Source organism: Gorilla gorilla, chromosome 10 (assembly GCF_029281585.2).
Source record: "Gorilla gorilla gorilla isolate KB3781 chromosome 10, NHGRI_mGorGor1-v2.1_pri, whole genome shotgun sequence".
Classification (NCBI taxonomy): Eukaryota; Metazoa; Chordata; class Mammalia; order Primates; family Hominidae; genus Gorilla; species Gorilla gorilla.
In genome coordinates, this window is record NC_073234.2 from 118,260,950 (window position 1) to 118,285,392 (window position 24,443).

Sequence of the window (24,443 nt, forward strand, 5' to 3'; positions counted from 1 at the left end):
TATGTGCATATGTACATATGCATATACACATATGTGCACATGTACATATGAATATACATATATGTGCATATGTACATATGAATATATATGTGCATATGTACATATGCATATACATATATGTGCACACACATTGTAAAATGATTAAATCAAGGTAATTAGCATATCCATCACATAACATATTTATATTTTTGGGGGATGAGAACATTAAAATCTACTCTTAGCAACTTTCAAGTTTCAAGCAATTTTACTTTTGAAACTTCACAGGAAATCTATTAAAAGACAGTGACCATCTGTGTGTGTGTGTGTGTGTGTGTGTGTGTGTGTTGAGGGTGCATACACACTTTACTGGGAAGAAGATACTTTAAACACATTTTTAATCTTTCCTTTGCAAAATAAATACATTTTTATATACTTTCTTAATTTTGTTTCCTCGATGATTTTTTTTTTTTGCAAATGTTAGAGAAGTCACTAAATGCTTTCTGAGCATTTCAGCCTGACCATGGACGACTGTGAAGTTTCACTGGTATAATTTTTTATCTTTATTTATCAACAAACATTTATTAAGCACTTACCATAGTGCAGTTATTATCCAAGCAGCATAAATACAAACTAGCCATAATCTAGTCTAAACTAGTTATAAGGGGTAATATCTTTCTTTTAAAAAAATCGCAATTTTGTCTGGGCATGGTAGCTCACACTTGTAATCCCAGCACTTTGGCAGGCTGAGGCAGGTGAATCACTTGAGGTCAGGAGTTCAAGACCAGCCTGGCCAACATGGCGAAAACTGTCTCTACTAAAAATACAAAAATTAGCCAGGTATGGTGGTGCATGCCTGTAATCCCAACTACTTGGGAGGCTGAGGCAGGAGAATCGCTTAAGCCCAGGAGGCTGAGGTTGCAGTGAGCCGAGATCATGCCACTGCACTCCAGCCTGGGCAACAGAGCAAGACTCCGTCTCAAAAAAAAAATCACTATTTTGTCTAATTTATAAATTTTTGATAACTTTTAAAAGAAAAAATTACAAATTTAGTTGTTTCTAAACTTTTCTTACACAATAGTTTATTTGTGATAAACAATTTTTGCTACCTTCCTTGTGATGCAGCTCACACAGCAACTGTCTTAAAATAAATTATTGAGCATCTATTATGGGCTAAGTGCTAATGGTTTTAGAGGTGAAAATAAAGTCAAGGTTTCTGTTTTTATAAAGCTGACATTTTATTGGCGGATTTTTTGAAACACAACTAAATTATACAACTTAGAAACCTACAGTTAAAATTCAGATTCCTACTTTCAGAAACTTATTAAACATCAATGCCACATGCTTAGAATTTTTTATGTATTTATTTTGATTGTACTCAGCAAGATCATCTGTCAGTAAAGACTGATACTGTTTCTAAAATATTGCTCATTTACTAGAAACTAAACAAATAAAAACACTTACATATTGGAAATTTATTAAATCCCATTGCTATAGACTGGGCTTTTATATCTGGATAAAAAAGAGTTAAGAACTGAGTAGCACATTACCAAAAATACAAATATTATCTTTCATTCAGTATGTAACTTCCTGTGAAAATCATAACTTAACCGAAACTTTACCTTCAAGCTCATTAAAACATCTTTACTGGACTAAAACTCACTCTTCAATATTGTCAAAAAATTATCTAATATTTAAGTTCCAGAGTCAATAATTAACTTTTCATGTGAAATAAAGAAACATCAGAATAATCCCTTTGCAGGGATTGTTTGGTGTTTAGAGTAAAAGCAGAGAAAAAAGTCCTTTTTCACTTTTAAAATCACTGGGTTTTACAAAGGCATAAACGTAGATACAGGCATAAAATTCCAACTTCAAAACAATGAAACTTCAGACACTTTCAGTAAATTCCTCTTTCCTCCCAGCTGGCATATATAAGCAGGTATTGTAACACCCCATCAGTGGATCAGGCATAGCTATATAAAGACACATATGAACACTTGAATCATATTTCAAGGCTGCAATGGACCTTGGTTTATAAAGTTTAACTCCCTCATTGTTAGAGTGACACTGAGGTCTAAAGAAGGGAAACAGCTTATCCACATTGACATCATTGGCAGTGGCAGACTGACCACCACAAGTCAGGTTTTCTCAAACTGAATGTACCTGATAGAATTTGGCGGTGAATAATAAAAAAAATGGGGTACTTAAAAATACAGGTCTCTGGGCCTTATCTTCAGAGATTCAAATTGGGTGGAGCTGGGAAGGTACCCAGAATTTGCTGTTGATGATACTACAGCTGTTCTGAGAACTAAACTCGAAGAAACACTATGCAAATTCTTTAAGACTTAACTGTTTCCAAAATAAAATGTAAAGTAGTATGAGAATTTCAAATCATAGCTTCAAAGATATTGTTTTTTTTCTCCCCACTGCTTCTCAGATATTCATGTTTTCATGGCAAACACACAATCAACAAAAGTCAAAGTCCGTTGACTGTCCAGGCATGACTCTGAGTGTCACAAGGAGCCCCTGCAAAGGGTTGGAGATATGAGCCTCTGGCCATTTTCTCATGTTACAAAACTATCTAGCTAATGTATTTCTAAGAAAGTGAGAGGAATATTTCATTCCAGGAAATAACTGAAACAGTGAAATTGTTTAAACTACTAATGTTTTATTACTAATACAAATAAAACTTTCACATTTATACAGATTTGCTTTTCAATAATGTATTTACTTATTTATTCAGTGAACATTTCCTGAATATCTACCAACCAAGCCTTTAGTCAACATCTGCTGCATCATAAATGTCTTCAAAGTGTTTCCCAAAACAGACTTGATAATTAATTGGAGAATGATACTGGAAGTTATGGGGATTAGGTACAGAGTTTTATTACCTTATACAGCAGTATTTATGATTACAATAAAACATACAAAAATGTTTTTATATTAATATAATACTAAAGAAGTTCAATGCTTGTAACTATTTTAATGGGCTTCTGACTTAAAGAAAATTTACTTAGGTACGATAACAAAGTAGTAATTGGAATCATAGTTAACTAAAATAGAAAATAAACTTCATAGGTTACGATTTATATTAAGCCCAATAATTCAATTCTAATGACAGTCTTGTGTTTTACATTTAGCCTTATATGCTCCTTTATGAGTTCTCTGCAAAGCATATATGAAGCTTGAATGAAGCAGGTCCCAAATTTTAATTAATCTTGATGAAATGCGACAGATTACTGATTTAACTCAATTGAGAATATGGGATTATCATCTCTAAATCAAAGATGACCCCAAAAGATTTACCATTATGCTTTTGAGTATGTACTCATATCCTGTCATTTCAGATTATTTTGACTTATTTGTTGTTTCTCCATCTTGTAAAGGATTTAAGGCTGTTATTTCAAATTAAGGTTTGCTTTTCGGACTTTTTCTGATGAAAGAAATAGTTGGATCTCCATCAACAGATTCACAGCTGACAGACCACATTCTGTCCATGGCTTTACTTTATTTTCTGGAGGGCACTGCAAAGGATTCCAATTTCACCTACAAAGAAAAACACCATCAAAATGGGCCACTTATATAATAAACAAGCACTCTTCAAGTGTCCTCAGTGCAAAGCACTAGGGGATAAGTGGGCTTCTTGGATGAGCTGGGTGCCACCCCAACTTTCAAGGAGCTTACAGCCTCATTATGGTATAAGTACTTGCATGTTTTAGAAAATGCCAGAGCCATTAATGTAATCAGCATCCCTTTTCCATAGGTCACTTCCCAGGGAAGGACTTAACAGGTCTCTCCCCAGGCAAATCATTAGCTGTTCCATTTCTCTTTTACATTACCATCTGCATATGCTTCAAGAAGCGAAATCATTGAACCTAATAGTATGGTTCACACAAAACTCTAGTGTCAGAATCACCTGAGGTCTATAAACTCCCAAGAGTTATCACAAATTTGGTAAATTTAGCCTTGGCTATGACTCAAAGCTATTAATTTTTAGCTGGCTTTTCATTTGATTCTGATGCACATTCAAATTTTAGAATCCATGGTCTAAGCAGATAACTCAGTCTAGATGGCAAGATCACTGGATGAAGGTGTGATGCAGCCTTCCATTTATGCCATGTCTTCACATACCAGGTAAATGAGATTGGAAAGGAGAATATTTTAAACATAAACAACTGCATGGGCAAGGGTTAGGAGTCTGGAAAGAGCATGAGAACTAAAAATTGATCAGTGTTGCTGGAAGAGAATATGAAGGGCTAGAGAGATAATCAGGTGATAAATGAGGTAACCCTGTGATATTCTTAAGAGCAATTATTATAATATTCTCATTATGAAGGAAGAGTGGAAGGCCAACAGATGAGCCACTGGACAGCTTATAAAGTGGATAGAACCAGGCAGAGTGATAACAACTGGACACTTAGCGTAGAAGGGATGGAGAGGCGAGGGAGAAAAAGGAACATGGCAGTGACAGGCCAAGTGTGGAAAGGTGGAATGATGGTAGGAGGTGGAGTGGAATCTAGGAAGGTCAAAGGAAAAAGGACACAAGGGTAATTCTGACCTTTTTGTCAAGTTCTTCTCCATCAATGAACCCATGGCTTACATAGAGGTGCTTTTCTCCTTAATTAAATATTTCAATAAATTTATTATTTTTCCTATGGCGATGGTAGGGAAAGACAGTCTTCGATTACTGAGAAACCGAGTGGCCTCGTAAGGTGTAAATTACTTACTGTTAATGGAATCAGCCAAAATCTTAAGCTGCTGGGTATTGTCCAAGACCTCAATCCTTTGGGTGTATGGGTCATAGCGAACTGAGAAGGGCCGAGGTATTGTGGCAGCAAAGTTCCTAAGACCAAAACCACAGGCTTGAGTGAAGGGCACCATTTGGAAAAAGGTAATCTTAAGAGAGTTCTCAGTGGCATTTTACTTCTTTTTTAGGAACACGGACACCTCCCTAGAGCAGGGTCTTCAACAGCCAGGGCTGAGGCGGGGGGAATGGAGTTTTAGTGAGTCTTCTTGGGAAGCCTCTGTGTGTGTGTGTGTATGTACAAACACATGTATACACATGTTTATTTAGTCCCCTGGCTCCAAGAAGACAGAGATAGCTTACAGTGAAACTACTGAATACAATAAAGCCACAAACTCCTATCATTAAATAAAATCAAGAGTAAGTAAAATCTAGCTAAAGAATGCTATATAGAGGAAAAAAAGCTCTGAAATGCTTGACAATCAATGCAGAGGGAAATAGCTCTCAAGTGGTGAAGAAAGCACTATGTTAATAATGAAATTTAACATTGATGGAGTACCTTCTATGTTCCAAGAACTATGTTAAGTTCTAACTGTCCAATGCTCTTTACAAATATCCTTCCTTATTTAACCTTCACAAAAACCTTAGGAGAAAGGCACCATTGCTATACCCATTTTACTTATGAGGAAACAGGCTTGGGAAGGCTGCGTGACTACTAAGGCCGTACTGTCAGTAAGTTATGCAGCTGGGAAGGAACCCAGGCAGTCTGACTCTGGCCTGGACCCTTTGCTTTCCTGCCTTCCCAGTGCCTTACTCCTGGATCTGGGAGAAATCCACCATGAGGGCCTCTATGAGGGACATCATGCAATACCATTAACAAGATGTTGCAAAGTAATCACAGATTTCTAAGTTGGCCTCTGGTGAACGTATAAGCTGCTGTACTGAAAATACAATGTTACAGGAGACAGTAGGGACCTCCAAGTTTGGCAAGAGTGGCTCCCCAAGTTCCAAGTCAAGCTGCCTGGGCTGAAACCCTGCCTCTGTCTATTATGGCCCTTGTGACCATGGGCACAGGGGACCACTCTTCTGTACCCCAATTTCCTCTGTAAAATTGGGGCATTAGTGGTACCTGCCTCAGGGGGTTGCAGCAAATGCTGTTATACTATGGTGTAAGTGCCCCATGAGTGTTAGTTGCTATCTTTCATGAAGAACAAATGGCCAAGTATATATTTCCACCTCTTCTCTGAAAGGAGCTGTCTCAACCCAGCTGGTGGCATGAGCCACATGTTACACATCTGTGATTTTGCCTGCTCTGCACCTCTTCCTCCTTCTTCCCATAAAGCAGCTCATATTTGCTTTGGGTGATTTACCCCTACCCTACTAGGTGTGTATCAGTCCAGAAGTCAGTATTCAGTGCCAGCCCTCCTCTGGCAAGGAGGTAGCATGTGAACCATGCTCAGCCAATCACATCGCTGCCTACAACTTGAATCTTAAAACTCCAAGTGGTTAGAATTGGTTTCTCTTGGCTGAGATGCTTTGAGGGAATCCAAAGGGATGTGCAGATTCCTTGTTTTGAACCCTGTTCTTTAGCATTCTCTTTGACTCTCTGAGCCACTTCTCAGCAGAATGGGGTTTTCATGGTTGTTTCCCTTGAGGCCTTGGTACTGACAGGCCTGTTTCCTGGCAAGCTCTTCCCTGCTGGTCTGGGACTGATCACTTGCTGGTTAGAGAGTTGTCTCCAGGAGGGCCCATCCAAATGTGATCTCGGTATGACAGGGTGCTCATCAGCACTGCCTCTAAGCCCCAATGCCTGGGTCCAAACCTTGGGCCTTGGAGGGAGAGGGGGATGATGCTGGAAGGAGGCTAGGCTCCCAGTTTAGGAGAGAATTAAAAAAGCAGAGCCAGAAGGACTTGAGAGCTCTGGACAGAGCTGGAGAAATAGTCATTTTAGGCCATACCAAGTGGATTTGTGGGCCAGCATTTTACCTTTAATTATCTAAAGATGGTAGACATAAATTAAGGAATATCCATTTTAAAAGAAAGAAACTTAGTCCTCTTTGAAGTCTCTTTATTCCAAAGGGTTCTCAAAGAAATGTTAGCTGGACCTGTCTTGTCCCACAATCTTACCTTGCAAATGTAAGGTAAGTGAATGAGCTGGCAAAAGGATAATTTTTACCTTTCTTTGTGAGGGGTCTGGGGGGGATGGAATTTGGATTTAGAAAGGAAGGACTAAGATGTATGTTCATTTGTCTTTGACTTTCTCCCTTATGTCTCTCTTTCCTCCCTCATGTCTCTCTTTTCAAAAGTGCGGATTTCTTTGAGAAGTCATTTATTCTATCACCACTCCCCTCCATTCCTCTGACCTCTCAGAGGCCATAGATAGGGTTGAAAGCTAACATACCCAGTGTCATAGACTCCCAAAGGCCTGTATGTTCCATGCCTGTCATCCATCACTGATAAGATTTTTTTAAGTGGTAACATACAGTGAGTATTAGGATATTCATGTCCAGGTGGACCCTCTGCCCACTCTGTCTCCTGCTTGGGTGCAGGAACTGTGCACTCAGAGGGCCAACAGTCTCAGAGTCCCAGAACCACTCCATCAGCCTCTTGCTGAACTACCTCTGGGATTAATGCCTTCACCAATTATTTATTGAGTGCTTACTCTGTGTCAGGTATTGTTCCAGGGGCTGGAGGAAAAACAGAAAATAGAAAGAACAAAATTTCTACCCTCATGGAGCTTACCTTATGTAATATATTACAAGTTAATAAGTATTACAGACGCACTGGTGGCAGGTGTGAGTAGAAATAAGTTGGTTAGAGAAAGACATATAGAGATTAAATTTGGGTAAAGACACAAAGGAGGAAGCAAATTTTGTAGGTGTTTGGGAGAAGAAAGTGAAGAAAGGACTTCCCAGGTTATAAGACTTCTTTGATTTTGTGGGGAGACTTCTGTGGCCACTCTGTGTGCAGGAGGGTTCAGTGTCTTGACTTGGTGGTTGCGTTGAACAGGGACCAGGTGGCAGGGGTGTGTGCAAAGGTCAGCATGCCCAACCTTCCAACAGAGAATGGAAGAAAAGGAGGGTGGAGAACATGGGAGAGAAACTATCTATGGTACAAAGTTGCTGTAGGCATTGGAGTCCACTCTCCTGGCCAACCACCCACAGATGAGTGGCACCAGTCAGGAGGCCCCCAGAGCTAGTGGCTCACCTTTGTCACCACCTCACCTTACTTTCTCCTTGGCATCATTAAAACTCTCCGCCACGTAATACAGGGGCTGGAACTCCGTGACAGTGTAATTTTGGATGGCTGTCTTCTCCAGCTCCAGGGGGAGAAGCTTTGGCTTCTCTGATAAGCAGTACTGTAGGCCCCAAGTGAAAAGTTATTATCACTGTTAAATCAGGATCAGTATTCCCTGCTGCATCCCATAGGCCATTTGTGCCCCTTCTCTCATCTCACCCCGATTCCTTCTACATCACAGCCCAAATGCTGTGAGCCAAATTATTTTGCACATACTAGGTTCTACCCTTCATAGCTCATCTAAAACCTACAGCCAAGGGAGAAAGGAGTAATTCACTCCAATTACTTTCAAGTAAGGTGGTCAATAGATGACGTGGGAGCCAACCACACTTTCTGGCATGTGTTTGCATACTCACAAGGCTGCATGCATAGGTCAGCCTTGGAATCAGGAGGCCCCTTCTCCCCAGAGATATGTGTACTTGCAATTCCATTTCTATCTGTAACACCCGCAGCCATCATCAAATCATAGCTGCTAAGGTACCAATCACTGGAGAATGAGTTCCCAGGTTGCATATCAAAATGGATACAAATAGAGTTTCAACAATATTGAAAGCACAATAATGGTTTTCTCTACCCACCACTTTTAAATCTATCCTTGGTTCCTGTTAAGGTCATACCTGTAATTCACCAAAGGATGACAGGAGCCCAGCACCATATGCCTTTATGGAGTCTCCTTGTTTGCAGAGCCCAAACTCCACAGTAAACCAGTAAATCTGGAATGGAAAGTCAATCTGAGAGCACACTCTGTGATGGTTAATTTTATGTGTCACCTTGACTGGATGAACGGATACCTGAATAGATAGTAAAGCATTATTTTGGGGTATGTCTATGAGGGTGTTTCTGGAGGGGATTGGCATGTGAGTCAGTGGACTGAGTGGGGAAGATCTTTCCTCATTGTAGGCGGGAACCACCCAATGGGCTGGAATCCCAGATGGAAGAAAAAGGCAGAGGAAAGCCACATTCATATTCTATCTCTCTTGGAACCAGGACACCCTGTTTCTCCTGCCCTTAGACATCAGAACTCCAGGCTTTCTGGCCTTTGGACTCTGGGACTCGCACCCAACCACCACCCAGGGGTTCTCAGGCCTTTGGTCTCAGACTGAGAGCTATACCATCAACTTCCATGGTTCTGAGGCTTTTGAACTTTGACTAATCTACGCCACTGACTTTTCAGGTTCTCCAGTTTGCAGGCAGCATATCGTGGGACCTCTCAGCCTTGATAACTGTGTAAGCCAATTCCCCTAATAAGTCCCCTCTCAGATTTCCCTCTCTCTCTTTCTCTCTGTCTATATATCTCACTGGTTCTTTCTCTCTGGAGATCTTTGACTAGCACACACCTCAAAGAAGGAGAAGGCAGCAACTGCCCCAGTGCCATGGACAGGATTGCCCAGGTAGAAGCCTGTGCAGGTTTGTTCTCTGAATCAGCATGACCTGTGATCACGTCTCTGTGTCCTGTGTCTCACTCTATCTAGTCACCTGTTGAGTGTTGGCTGAATGTAAAGCATGATGGAAAATATCAGGAGGTACTAAGAAGCCCCAAAAGGAGGCCCCCAACAATTTGTTCTCCATATGACAGGAACTCCTCCATCTCTTTTGTTTTTTTCTCTGTGGTGTCAACTAGACTGAGATGTTCCTCAGATGCTCTGAAGCTGGTAGAGCTCATTAGGCACAACAGTGGGAGGTAGCAGATTGGGTAGTGATAGAATCAGTGAGGAGAATGTCCCATCATCCATGCTAAAACTTGGGGATGTTTCTGAAGTCAACTACTGCATTTATGCAAATGACCAAGTACTTTTCTTTCAATAACTGACAGTTCAATATGTCCTAGAGAGTTGGCCTGAAAAAAAGAATATTGGGGTTCTGGGGCTAAGAGGAACCCAGAGCTCAGTTAGCTGCTGGAGACAGTCACAGTTTTGGAGAATTAGGGGTAGGTTATTAGTTACATCTGTTTATTGGACTAGAAAATGTTAAACCTGGGAGGGCTGTCAGAGCTCAGTCAGTCTGACCTCCTCACATACAGGTGAGGAGTCTTCAGCCCAGGAAGGTAAGGCAACATGCATGTAGTTACACAGCAAATTAAGGGCAGCAAGAATCCAGGACTGTTCCCCAACCAATCAGTAACATTTTTTCAATCAGTAACAATTCTTTAGAGAAGTCGAATTGGTGATAAGTCATTTTAATATTGTTATGGCAGATAACATGATGCTTTGAGTTCCAAGTTTATTTTCTTTGTAGAAATGAGAAATTCTATCTACCTCTGTAACTTCTTTGAAAGCCGCTCCTTGTATCTCTGTAGCCTCTGGCATTTAAAAACCCATGTTCACAAAAATTTAAATAATTCAATTTAAATAGTTAAATTTTTAGTTGCTTTTGAGATGGGCAAGATATGAGCTATTGCATCCCATTTTTAGAGATGAGGAAGAAAAAGCCACTTGTCCAGCACCTGAAAGCAGCTGTCAGTGAGAAAATAACCTTCTGGGAGTTTTTAGCCTTTTGATGGAATGAGTTCATAAGCTTCTAAACTGATATATCTTAATAATAGATTTGCACTCATTGGCAGTCCATAATTCAATTATAAATGTTTATTTTTCAACTTCCAGGACAGGCAATGTGGCTAGTGGCTGGGGTGGGATGTACTAAAATTAGAAACGAGTATGAAGGAAGGAAATCACATGCTATGTAGAATTGCTTCTATAGCCCCAGTGGACAAGTGTCATCAGATATACTCAGGAGAGGAAAGTGTTCAGCAAGAAGGGGAAAGCCCACCCCCATTTCTCCCTCATGTCTGAGTAAGAAAAGATCCTAATGTATGCTCTGGTATGAAAAGTAGAGATGTAAACATTCCATGTTCAAAGCTCTGGATCCAGATTACTTCATACACACACTTTATGCCAAGGGTTTTCAAGGGCTACTATTATAGCCTGTTGGTGGGTTCAAGATACTGCTTAAAATTTAAGAGATGTAAACATCTGCAGGTAGCTGATTTCAAAATCAAATTATTAAGGAGAAATCTATCAAAATGTGAAGTTTCACTTGTGCAAATGTGACCCACCACATTCTGATTTTTTTCCCCAGATAACCTGGCTTCCAGGGGAGTAGGAAAGTTTCAAAGACCTGAGGGCCATAGCCTATAGCACTCCACCATCCACCCAGGGAGAGAAGGGACTTACTGTGGCGAGCTTTTCAATGTATTCATCAGGTGCACCCAGAGAGGCAAGGCCAATTTCCTGTAAGTGGGGGAAAACAGAACCTGTTCTGTTCCTGTAATTGGAACCACAGAACCAACCTGGTACTTGGCCATAAAAAGGTGATGGGTGGCCAGATGCCTTCAGAACAGCCCACATAGACTCTGAGTGTGTTATCAAGTCTTTCCTGCCCATATGTTATAGAATCACAGATCTCCAGGGTAGGGGGACCCTTTCACCCTCACTTGGCCCTTTGTTTTCACTTTATAAGTGAGGAAATTGAGGCACAGAGAAGGGAAGTGACTTGCTCATGGTCACAGGGTCGGTTAGTATCTAAAGCTTCTTCTCTTGACTCCAGCTCAGTGATTATTCACCAGCAGAACATTCCTGGAATGTTAAATGAGTCTTAATCATGTACCCTGGAAACATCACAGGAGAACTGCAGATAAGTGGTGACATCGGTCCAGGCATATATATAGCTGGAGAGTCTAACACATCATAGATTAATTCTCACCACAGCTTCTGTTGCAGAATTCCTCTACTGTCTCATTGTCTGTTTTACAGCACTTACTGCAGCCTGCCTTGCGTGTATGTGTCTTTCCTACTGTGTACATTAATTCACTCTCAAAATATTTATTAAGTTTATTCGATGTGCCAGGCAGTGTATAAAATCAGTAAAGACATCTTGTGAGTTTTAGTGGAGACAGACAATAATGAACATATACATAACTATGTTAGAAGAATATAAGTTCTTTGGAAAGAAGAAACAAAAGGAGAAATAAACAAGAGGGACTAAGAGCTCCAGGGGATTCAGGGGAGACTTCGATTTTAAATAGCCTTCCAGGGTAAGCATCATTGAGAAGGTCATATTTGAGCACAGACTTGAAGGAAGTGGGGTTGTTGGTTATACTGACATCTGAGGGAAGCACACTGTTGGCCAAGCATATAGCCAGTGCAAAAGCTTGCATTTCTTTCCCAAGAAAAGGCAGTGTTGTTTGGGTCAAGAAACAGGGAGGAACCAATGTGGCTGGAGAAGAATTAGTGAGGGGGCAGTGGCAGGTAATATCAAAGGGGGATCCAGAGACAGATCATGTAGAATATTTTTGATGTTTTAGGGCTTGAGTTTTTCCTTTCAGTGAAACAGGAGCCATTGCAGGGTAATGAGCAGATAGATGGTCATGATCTCACTTGTGTTATCAAGCACTCCTTCTGGCTGCTGTGTGAGAACAGATGGTAGCGGTTGAGGGTAGAGGCAGGACACCAAGAGATGGTAGGGGTTGAGGTTAGAGTAGGATACCAGGAGACTGGAGGGTAGACAGGGAACAAGGAGACTGAAGGGGTTGAGGATAGACAGGACACCCGGAGACTGGAGAGGTTAAGTGTAGACAGGACACCAGGAGACTGGAGAGGTGGAGGGTAGACAGGATACCAGGAGACTGAAGAGGTGGAGGGTAGACGGGACACCAGGACACTAGAAAGGCTGAGTGTAGACGGAACACCAGGAGACTGGAGAGGTTGAGGATAGACAGGACACCAGAAGACTGGAGAGGTGGAGGGCAGACAGGACACCAGGAGACTGGAGAGGCTGAGTGTAGACAGGACATCAGGAGACTGGAGAGGTTGAGGGTAGACAGGACACCAGGACACTGGAGAGGTAGAGGGTAAACAGGACACCAGGAGAATGGAGAGGCTGAGTGTAGACAGGACACCAGGACACTGGAGAGGTTGAGAGTAAATGGGACACCAGGAGACTGGAGAGGCTGAGTGTAGACTGGACACCAAGACACTGGAGAGGCTGAAAGTAAACGGGACACCAGGAGACTGGAGAGGTGGAGGGTAGACAGGACACCAGGAGATTGGAGGGGTCCAGGGTAGGGACCACTAGAGGGGGCCACTGAGGAGGCTACCGCAGTCACCAGGATGAGAAATGATAGTGGCTGAGACCAAGTCGGTAGCAGTAGACATAATTGAAATGGTCAGACTCTACACATATTTTGAAGGTAGAACACACAGGATTTTCTGAAAGATTGGCTGTGGGGTTAGGAGAAAAAGGAGTTGGTAATGTCCCAAAGTGCTTATGGTTTGATCAGCTGGAAGGGCAGAGTTCCTATGAACTGATATAGAAAAAGCTGTGCTGGAGAAGGTTTGAGAAGGAAGATCCAGAGCTCAGTTTTGGACAGGATGATAGAGATGTCTTATAGACATCCAAGGGGAGATGTTGAATAGGCAGTTCAATACGTAAGTCTGAATTTGGGGATGGAAGTCTTGGCTGCAGATGTAAATGTGTCCGTCATCAGAGTAGAGGTGGTAGTTAAAGCCATGAAATTGAGTGAGATCACCAGAGGAGTGCGTGTAGACAGAGATGAAGACTATGATTAGACCCACTTTGAAGCAAGAAGCTACATGGTCTGCATCTCTATATCACTCCCTGGGCCAAGTCCAGAGCCTGGTTCAGATTAGGCTTATAAAATACTTTCTGATTTAGAGTGAACCAAATTCAAATTCTTAGCCTGGATCTGCTCTCTCAATTCAACTAGAAACCACTGATAAATCCAAGACCAAAATGGCGCCTTGTTCTCTTAGTCACCATTCTTTGTGAGCCTAGAGTTTGCCTACAACAAGGGGGGCCCAACATTCCCTGTGCTCCAGCCCCACTCCATCCTGTACTGTAGTGGGAAGCAAGTCCTGCCTCTGATCAAAAAGGAATGTTCTCAGGAAACTTTCAACATGACTTGCTGCCTTGAAACTGTCCAGATCAAAGTTAGAACCATGTGACACTGATGCCCCAAGAGCTCCTGTTTGTTGACTTGAGCAACTGTCCACTCTTCTGTGGGGTTCCCCAAAGTGGAAATGGCTTAAGGAGGACTGCCACTTAGCCTCTGACTTCGTAAACTAACTTCTGGTGGTAAGAATAAAAGGTTCCTATTCTTCAAGGAAACATCTGATTGTTTTTTGGCCACAGTAACAAATCCAGATTTTAAAACTGTCCCAAGCAATCAAAGATATCTTGGCAGCAGTAACCACACTTCTGAATGTCATTGGTGATGCTTCTACAGTTAAAGTTCAACTAATCCCTAAACACTTCCACTTCCAAAAGTCCAACGATCTTTGAACTCCATAATTCCCCAAACCTCACATAAAAGTAATTTTCCTTTTGTTTAGAGAGGCTTCATCTTACAAGTACAGTTTTCCCTCACTTAGCAAGCAATAAATTCCACTTTTTTGTTTGTTTGTTTCAAATATTTAGTGGTAGCTTCTTTATTTGACAGTGGGAATGTTTATTTCTTCCAGCTGAGGGAAAATGCCCATTAAATTCACACACAATCCAATTATTCTGAAATCCCAATACTTGGCTCAGCATTTGCTCATAGGTCATTCCATTTGATTCTTGTGCTTCTTTGTGAGGAAGATGACTGGTGGAGAGGGCTTTTGACTGATCCACGTTTATTAAAACTGAGGCACAGGGTGGCTGATAATGTAACCCCAGGTCACACAGCTGGTTAGTGGCAGGGTTGGAGCCTCGGTACATCAGAACACCATTCAACCTTCTCATGATCCCAGCTACCAAACCATGGTTTTAGGCTGCCTCTCAGTGCCTGGAGAGAATTGGTAGCATTATTTTACTCAGCCCAAAACTTTCTTTTTTAGCCAGGTGTGGTGGCTCTTGCCTGTAATCTTAGCACTTTGGGAGGGTGAGATGGGAGGATTGAGGCCAAGAGTTTGAGGTCAGCCTCGGCAATGTAGTGAGACTCTGTCTCCACAAAAGTTAAAACATTCAGCCAGGCATGAAAGTATGTGCTTGTAGTCCCAGCCACTCAGGAGGCTGAGGTGGGAGGATTGTTTGAGCCCAGAAGTCTGAGGCTGCAGTGAACCATGATTACACCACTGCACTCCAGTCCAGCCTGGGTGACAGAGTGAGACCTTGCCTTAAAAAAAAAAAAAAAAAGAAAGAAAGAAAAAGAAAAAGAAAGCTTTTTTTTGAGCTTGTTAACCACTGTGAAAGATGAATGAAATTCTAGCTTGCAGGGTTGCAGCTTTGATGATGGTGATAAGATATTCAGCTCATTTTTTTTCTTTGTTAACTCTAAGTCAGGGTATCAGCATTGGATTCTTGGCAAATGTCACCTCACTTAATTCAAGCATATACACAAATAACTGCCTGACAAGGTAGAAAGTTGCAACAGCCCTGAAAAGGTGAGGGGAATGTACTAAGAGATTGGAAGAAGGTGAGGTAGTTCCTGCATGGGAATCAGGGAGGCTTTCATGGATGAAAGGCTCTAGCAGGAAAAATGAGATTAGTACACTGAAGAACACACATATGATTCAGAGGATGAGTGATTCACCAACCCCATGCTTGATCTCCGAAATGGGTATTTAGCTTCCCAGAACCACACACCCATTTCAGGTGGGATCATAGAACTGTACCTGGTTTCCCCTCTTGCAGAGGGCATGAGGATCCCTCCCTGGGCTCAACTCATTTGAGAAATTCAGGTCACAGACCTATAACTAGAAGGCTAAAAAATCCATTCCTTACCTGGGAAAACTGGGCAAAGCTGCGATCTGAAAACAAGGGCACATGTCCCAACAGCTCATGGCAGATGTCACTGAAAGACAGAAAGCACAGAGAGCTTGGAGGGGAGGAGGTTTAAGCCAAGCCAGACTCAGTCTTTCTACATGAGGAATGGGCAGAAAGAATGGAAATAACTCTTTTAGGCTTATGATCCCTCTCCCAGGAATAAGTGATATGCAGAGGTTGGGATCAGAAAAGGCAGGGTACAAGGTAAAAAGAAGAAAAGGAAGGAAAAATAAGAGACAGGTGCAGGGTAGGGCACAGCAGCCAAGGGTCTTAAGAGTATCCCCAGTGGGGTACCGGGCAGAAGAGCTAATATTCCTGTGGACATGCTCCCATATACCTAAGTGAGCTATGAGTCATGAACACTTCTCATCCTGTCTTCTCCCTGGTATTGACTTCCCTGGGCAGATACAATATGCTCAGCTATTCCACTGGGAACTAAAACAAAAACAGTGCTGCTCTTCTGTTAGTCTGGAGGTGGACAGCAGTGAGGGAAGAAAACCTACATTTATTTAACACTGTATGTGCTATGTCCATTTGGAATAGGTCTTTTTGGATTTGTAGCAATGAACTTTATGGGCAAGGAAAAACAATTTTGGATGTTCCATTAATTTTTTATAAGTTGCATAAGTTTTATCAGACTAAGGGGATAACGAAACACCCAAGTAAGAAGCATAATGTCTGCAATTCTCTACCTCTACCCAATACACAATCTAGGCAAAGAAAGATAAGAGTAATCTAGATGTATACTTAGGAGGTATTGAGATAGCTTGGCTGCCACTTGTTCCTGTTCTCATTTGCAACTTTGTAGCTTTGACTTTGGAACTTGATTGGGATCTCTCATTCTCACTGCCAAGGGAGTTCTGAGTTATTGGATCACAGGATGCCCAAATCTCCAATCAGTCTGGTCTATCTACTTGGATGGAGCAAATCTCCAGAATAGATGAATTGTTTTTAGTACTACCAGCAAACAATCTAGACAACTAGTCCTGTGGACCAGCCAGCAATGAACCCAAACCTCATTCTTGCAGCAGGAAAAGATGGCGCTCATTGTGCCTGGCAACTGGTAGCTGGAGGACAGTACTCACGGTTCGGGTGTATACATGGGCTTGGATCCATGTCTGATGTACTGTGTGCAGTGGAAGACTCGGAAGGCCAGGCCACCCAAGAAATCCCGAGAGGAAAGCAGGCCAGCCACAGGTCGGAGGCGGAAACCAGTGCAAGCTGGGATGCAAAGAAGAAAGAAAACTCAAAGCTCATCACCACTGAGTCAGAGGCAGTAGGAGACCTTTAGGTAGTGGAGTAGTACACATAACTGCCCAGGGACATAGGCTTTGACGCTAGGCAGACTTGGCTCCAGATGTCTGCCTCGCTGCTTTCTAGCTAGGTGATCTGGATCAAGTAAATTCCCATTTCTGAGCCTCAGTTTCCTCATCTGCATAATGTGGATAGATACTTCTTAGAGATGTTCCAAGAATAAAAAGAGCTAATGAATACAAAGTACTTAGCACAGAGCCTAGCACATTGGAAACATGCAATAAATTTAGCTTTCATTACCATTTGTTAGGGTGGAACAATGATTCCCTACTTCTCCTGCTTCTAGAGTGAAGAGGGAATTTGTACCTCATTTCTCAGAAGGGAAGAGTATGGATAGAGTGCTTCCAGCTTCTGTACTGCACGTCACACAGTCTACCCCATGAGTAGCAGTGACCTGTCTGACTGGAGCATTTGGGAAGAGAATATGAATATTGTCAATTTAACTCTTTCTGTACTGCTCTTTCTCTCTTAATTGTTCACAGAGGACCTTATTCCAGTCTGCTCTTGGCCATGCAATGGACTATGCTCCATGAATTGGCAGGTAAGTTTACCTAATTAAGAGGTAAAATATTAGCAAGTCCATTTGTGTGCATATCTATATCACATTCTCTAAATCGCTCAATTTTAAAGCTGACCTCTGATCACCATCTCTATGGTTCCTGTATCTGTCTCAGTTTGTTGCAAACTTTGGAGGATAAGGATAATGACAGTGATAATGGTAATAATAGCTAACACTATATATGACCTACTGTATGTAAGACACTCTTTTAAGCTACTTTAGTTATGCTACTAATCCCCACAATAGCCTTATGAAGCAGACACTTTTATTATGCCCACTTTACCGATGGGAAAGCTGAGACAGAGATAGGTTAAAGGTTTTATTCAAGGTCACAGCCACAGGCAGTCTAGCTTCAAAGTCTGTTCTCTTAATTACTATTATGTAGCTTCCCAACTGCTAGTATTACTGTTTTATTAGTCTTATTATTGGCCATGGCAATGGAAGTAATTAGCTTAAGAAGTCTTTGAGATCCCCTTGCCTCTTGCCCCCATGTTCTCTGTGTCTTCAGGCTGAAGCACACTCTGCTTGGACCCTTACTCCATTCTTTATCTAAGAAGCAAAGACTTTCTAATGGAAGGGACCCAAAAGGTCATCTAGCTCACCCCCAAACTGTCCTGGCTACAACTTCCCTTCCTGCCAAGTAATTTCCCTGGCTTATTGCCCCCACAGTGGCCCATCTCTGCACAGCTCTGATATATAGAAAATTTTGTAACCTGTAGTCTGTCTCCCCACTTCTGCTTATTCTACCTGGCACATAGTAGGTGTTCAATATGTGCTAGTTCATTATTTTGTTTTTGCTAAATTAACATCCTCTTGGCAGAAAGAGTAACACCCATTTCACCTGGATATACTGTACAGAGAGGCTTGCGACTCAATGTACTTACCTATTGAGCTACTCAGATTTCAATTCAGTCCAAATTCACTGAATACCTGCTGTATATGCAAGACTGTGCTGGTTGTTTCCATATGCAGCACCTTACTTCATTCTCATAATTTCCCTATGGGAAAAGCTAAAGAGTTGATACAGTGTCCATATGACAGATGACAAAACTGAGGCAGTTTTACTCAGCTGGAGAGGATCGAAGGCAGGATTCATACCAGATGCACAGACTCAGAGCTCAGGGCTCTTGGCACCATCCCCGAAAATAGCACATTTCTTACACAAACACACACTCCTAACTCATAACACAGCAGGAACTACAGGGCAAAAAAAAAAAAAAAAAAAAAAAAAAAAAAAAAAACAAACAAAAAAAAACTCAATGAAGCACCTTGGGCTTTAAGTGTGAAAGAAAATACTTTTCAGGGACAGGTACACAGCAAAATCCACAGCCTCAGGTGTTTGATTGAATGAAAGTGGATAAACACAGTAGGGGCTGGAGGGAAGGCAGAGCGCAGTGAAATTGAGTTCTTCCTGGAGGAATCAATCTGCATGCATTTCTACAAGCACATGCTTTCATACTTGCCTCCACATACTTGTCTTCCCCTTCCCTCTCCTCTGCCTCAATCCTCCCCCAACTTTCTGCAGGGCCATTGACCCTGATGCGGACTTACTCTGCAGGAATTGAGAAACGTCTTCCAGCTGGGGAATGTTATCTTCATGGAAGCCACAGTACTTTTCAAGAAGTGGAAAAATGTGATTGTACTCATAGCAAGCATGGGTTTTATACAAGGACTTCAGAGTCTTGAACACTGTGCCCCATGTTTTCTTTTCTTCCTCCATGTATTCCACTCGAGGGATGGGCTGCCCACTAGAATACAGGCACAAAATAGGTGTCTCAAGCAGGGCAGGGGCACAGCAGAACGCAGGTTAGGTTAGCAGAGGGAGTCGGGGACCAGAACCTGTGAGCTGCCATCGCTTGCTACAGTGAATTTCATACATTATTTGAAAGAGAAAAATTCCACATCTTGATATAGGAAACATTGTTGTTTTGATTTCCCACATGAAAGGGTGATTTGGTTAAGCAATGACACAGGCTGCAATGAGGATTTGCTCTCACTTTCGGGAAATCACTTGGTTTTTCTACTCTTCTAATTCTCTAATTGCTTACCTAGGGTAGAAATTCACTTACCTGCACGGGCCAGTCAGGTATCACAAAGCTGTAAAGTTGCAGAGATTGGCAATAAGGAGAATGGGGGCTGGCAGGAGAATACATTCCCTTTCTAAACCAGGACATCTAAGTTCAGTTAAAGCAACACAGTGTATGTTTATGGTGTTAGCTAAAGCAATTATACCAGTGGGCTAAACTGGATTTAATATGTAGGCCACGAATCTGAGATCCCCTTTGTTTGGTAGGCATGCACTTATTGGGTTTGATATTTCTGCTCCTGGGAAGTTATAAAGGTATTTAAATACATGCTAAGTAAGATTCCACATTGTATACATGTATCAAAACATCATGTTGTACACCATATTTTATATACAATTATATAATTATATACAATTAAAAATTATATACAATTTTTATTTGTCAATTAGAAAACTAAATAAATAAATAAGTTCTAGATCAAGGATAATAAATAAATATTGGAACAAAGGAGAGAAAATAAATATATAAATCCATGCTAAGGTATAAAATGCCTTATACCTTCTCTTTACTGAGCTTGTTCAAATACATATGCCAGGCCGCATAGATCCTGAATCTCTTGGGGAAGGGAAGGCTCACATATCTGGATTCTAGTAAGCTCCCCAGGTGACTCTGATGCAAACTATAGTTTAAAAGTTATTAGTTTTAAAAGTCCCGGAAGCTCAAACTGGGTGGAGCCCACCACAGCTCAAGGAGGCCTGCCTGCCTCTGTAGACTCCACCTCTGGGGGCAGCGCATAGCCAAAAAAAAAGGCAGCAGAAACCTCTGCAGACTTAAATGTCCCTGTCTGACAGCTTTGAAGAGAGTAGTGGTTCTCCCAGCATGGAGTTTGGGATCTGAGAACATACAGACTGCCTTCTCAAGTGGGTCCCTGACCCCCCAGTAGCCTAACTGGGAGGCATCCCCCAGTAGCCTAACTGGGAGGCATCCCCCAGTAGGGGCAGACTGACACCGCACACGGCCAGGTACCCCTCTGAGACAAAGCTTCCAGAGGAATGATCAGGCAGCAACATTTGGTGTTCAGAAATATTCGCTGTTCTGCAGCCTCCGCTGCTGATACCCAGGCAAACAGGGTCTGGAGTGGACCTTCAGCCAACTCCAACAGACCTGCAGCTGAGGGTCCTGACTGTTAGAAGGAAAACTAACAAACAAAAAGGACATCCACACCAAAACCCCATCTGTATGTCACCATCATCAAAGACCAAAGGTAGATAAAACCACAAAGATGGGGAAAAAACAGAGCAGAAAAGCTGAAAATTCTAAAAATCAGAGCACCTCTCCCCCTCCAAAGGAACACAGCTCCTCACCAGCAACACAACAAAGCTGGACAGAGAATGACTTTGATGAGTTGAGAGAAGAAGGCTTCAGACGATAAAACTTCTCTGAGCTAAAGGAGGAAGTTTGAACCCATTGCAAAGAAGCTAAAAACCTTGAAAAAAGATTAGATGAATGGCTAACTAGAATAAACAGTGTAGAGAAGTCCTTAAATGACCTGATGGAGCTGAAAACCATGGCACGAGAACTACGCGAGAAATGCACAAGCTTCAGTAGCTGATTCAATCAACTGGAAGAAAGGGTATCAGTGATTGAAGATCAAATGAATGAAATGAAGTGAGAAGTTTAGAGAAAAAAGAGTAAAAAGAAACGAACAAAGCCTCCAAGAAATATGGGACTATGTGAAAAGACCAAATCTACATCTGATCGGTGTACCTGAAAGTGATGGGGAGAATGGAACCAAGTTGGAAAACACTCTGAAGGATACTATCCAGGAGTACTTCCCCAACCTAGCAAGGCAGGCCAACATTCAAATTCAGGAAATACAGAGAATGCCACAAAGATACTCCTCAAGAAGAGCAACTCCAAGACACATAATTGTCAGATTCGCCAAAGTTGACATGAAGGAAAAAAATGTTAAGGGCAGCCAGAGAGAAAGGTCAGGTTACCCACAAAGGGAAGCCCATCAGACTAACAGCTGATCTCTCGGCAGAAACTCTACCAGCCAGAAGAGAGTGGGGGCCAATATTCAACATTCTTAAAGAAAAGAAATTTCAACTCAGAATTTCATATCCAGCCAAACTAAGCTTCATAAGTGAAGGAGAAATAAAATCCTTTACAGACAAGCAAATGCTGAGAGATTTTGTCACTACCAGGCCTGCCCTACAAGAGCTCCTGAAGGAAGCACTAAACATGGAAAGGAACAACTGGTACCAGCCACTGCAAAAACATGCCAAATTGTAAAGACCATTGATTCTGGGAAGAAACTGCATCAACTAACGAGCAAAATAACCAGCTAACATCATAATGACAGGATCAAATTCACACATAACAATATTAACCTTAAAAGTAAATGGGCTAAATGCTCCAATTAAAAGACGCAGACTGGCAAATTGGATAAAGAGTCAAGACCTATCAGTGTGTTGTATTCAGGAGACCCATCTCACATGCAGAGACACACATAGGCCCAAAATAAAGGGATGGAGGAAGATCTATCAAGCAAATGGAAAACAAAAAAAGGCAGGGGTTGCAATCCCGGATAAAACAGACTTTAAACCAACAAAGATCAAAAGAGACAAAGAAGGTCATTACACAATGGTAAAGGGATCAATTCAACAAGAAGAGCTAACTATCCTAAATGTATATGCACCCAATATAGGAACACCCAGATTCATAAAGCAAGTCGTTAGAGACCTACAAAGAGACTTAGACTCCCACACAATAGTAATGAGAGCGTTTAACACCCCACTGTCAACATTAGACAGATCAACAAGAAAGAAAGTTAACAAGGATGTCCAGGAATTGAACTCAGCTCTGCACCAAGTGGACCTAACAGACATCTACAGAACTCTCCACCCCAAATCAACAGAACATACATTCTTCTCACCACATTGCACTCATTCCAAAATTGACCACATAGTTGGAAGTAAGGCACTCCTCAGCAAATGTGAAAGAACAGAAATTATAACAAACTGTCTCTCAGACCACAGTGCCATCAAACTAGAACTCAGGATTAAGAAACTCACTCAAAACCACTCAACTACATGGAAACTGAACAACCTGCTCCTGAATGACTACTGGGTACATGACAAAATGAAGGCAGAAATAAAGATGTTCTTTGAAACCAATGAGAACAAAGACACAACATACCAGAATCTCTGGGACACATTTAAGGCAGTGTGTCGAGGGAAATTTATAGCACTAAATGCCCACAAGAGAAAGCAGGAAAGATCTAAAACTGATACCCTAACATCACAATTGAAAGAACTAGAGAAGCAAGAACAAACACATTCAAAAGCCAGCAGAAGGCAAGAAATAACTGATATCAGAGCAGAACTGAAGGAGATAGAGACACCAAAAAACCTTCAAAAAATCAATGAGTCCAGGAGCTGGTTTTTTGAAAGATCGACAAAATTGATAGACTGCTAGCAAGACTAATAAAGAAGAAAAGAGAGAAGAATTAAATAGACACAATAAAAAATGATAAAGGGGATATCACCACCGATCCCACAGAAATACAAACTACCATCAGAGAATACTATAAACACCTCTATGCAAATAAACTAGAAAATCTAGAAGAAATAGATAAATTCCTGGACACATACACCCTCCCAAGACTAAACCAGGAAGAAGTTGAATCCCTGAATAGACCAATAACAGGCTCTGAAATTGAGGCAATAATTAATAGCCTACCCACCAAAAAAAGTACAGGACCAGATGGATTCACAGCCGAATTCTACCAGAGGTACAAGGAGGAGCTGGTACCATTCCTTCTGAAACTGTTCCAATCAATAGAAAAAGAGGGAATCCTCCCTAACTCATTTCATGAGGCCAGCATCATCCTGATACCAAAGCCTGGCAGAGACACAACAAAAAAGAGAATTTCAGACCAATATCCCTGATGAACATCAATGCAAAAATCCTCAATAAAATACTGGCAAACCAAATCCAGCAGCACATCAAAAAGCTTATCCACCACGATCAAGTGGGCTTCATCCCTGGGATGCAAGGCTGGTTCAACATACACAAATCAGTAAATGTAATCCAGCATATAAACAGAACCAAAGACAAAAACCACATGATTATCTCAATAGATGCAGAGAAGGCCTTTGACAAAATTCAACAGCCCTTCATGCTAAAAACTCTCAATAAATTAGGTATGGATGGGACGTATCTCAAAATAATAAGAGCTATTTATGACAAACCCACAGCCAATATCATACTGAATGGGCAAAAGCTGGAAGCATTCCCTTCCCTTTGAAAACTGGCACAAGACAGGGATGCCCTCTCTCACTACTCCTATTCAACATAGTGTTGGAAGTTCTGGTCAGGGCAATCAGGCAGCAGAAAGAAATAAACGGTATTCAATTAGGAAAAGAGGAAGTCAAATTGTCCCTGTTTGCAGATCACATGATTGTATATTTACAAAACCCCATCGTCTCAGCCCAAAATCTCCTTAAGCTGATAATCAACTTCAGCAAAGTCTCAGGATACAAAATCAATGTGCAAAAATCACAAGCATTCTTATACACCAATAACAAACAAACAGAGAGCCAAATCATGAGGGAACTCCCATTCACAATTGCTTCAAAGAGAATAAAATACCTAGGAATCCAACTTACAAGGGATGTGAAGGACTTCTTCAAGGAGAACTTTTAGTTGAACCACTGTTCAAAGAAATAAAAGAGAACACAAACAAATGGAAGAACATTCC

General features: G+C 41.5%; 1 protein-coding gene across 1 annotated transcript in view; it reads right to left on the reverse strand.

Annotated features, from left to right (window-relative positions):
* Positions 1-2,624: 2,624 nt before the first annotated feature.
* PAH (phenylalanine hydroxylase) overlaps positions 2,625-24,443 on the reverse strand; it is a 78,950-nt gene continuing 57,131 nt past the window's right edge. The window contains exons 6-13 of the mRNA XM_004053779.5: positions 19,203-19,399; positions 16,864-16,999; positions 15,737-15,806; positions 11,188-11,244; positions 8,635-8,730; positions 7,945-8,078; positions 4,704-4,819; positions 2,625-3,522 (exon numbers count right to left, since the gene is read on the reverse strand). Coding sequence (XP_004053827.1) covers positions 3,479-3,522; positions 4,704-4,819; positions 7,945-8,078; positions 8,635-8,730; positions 11,188-11,244; positions 15,737-15,806; positions 16,864-16,999; positions 19,203-19,399 — 850 coding nt within the window. The 3' untranslated portion in view covers positions 2,625-3,478. The remainder of the gene's footprint in view (positions 3,523-4,703; positions 4,820-7,944; positions 8,079-8,634; positions 8,731-11,187; positions 11,245-15,736; positions 15,807-16,863; positions 17,000-19,202; positions 19,400-24,443) is intronic.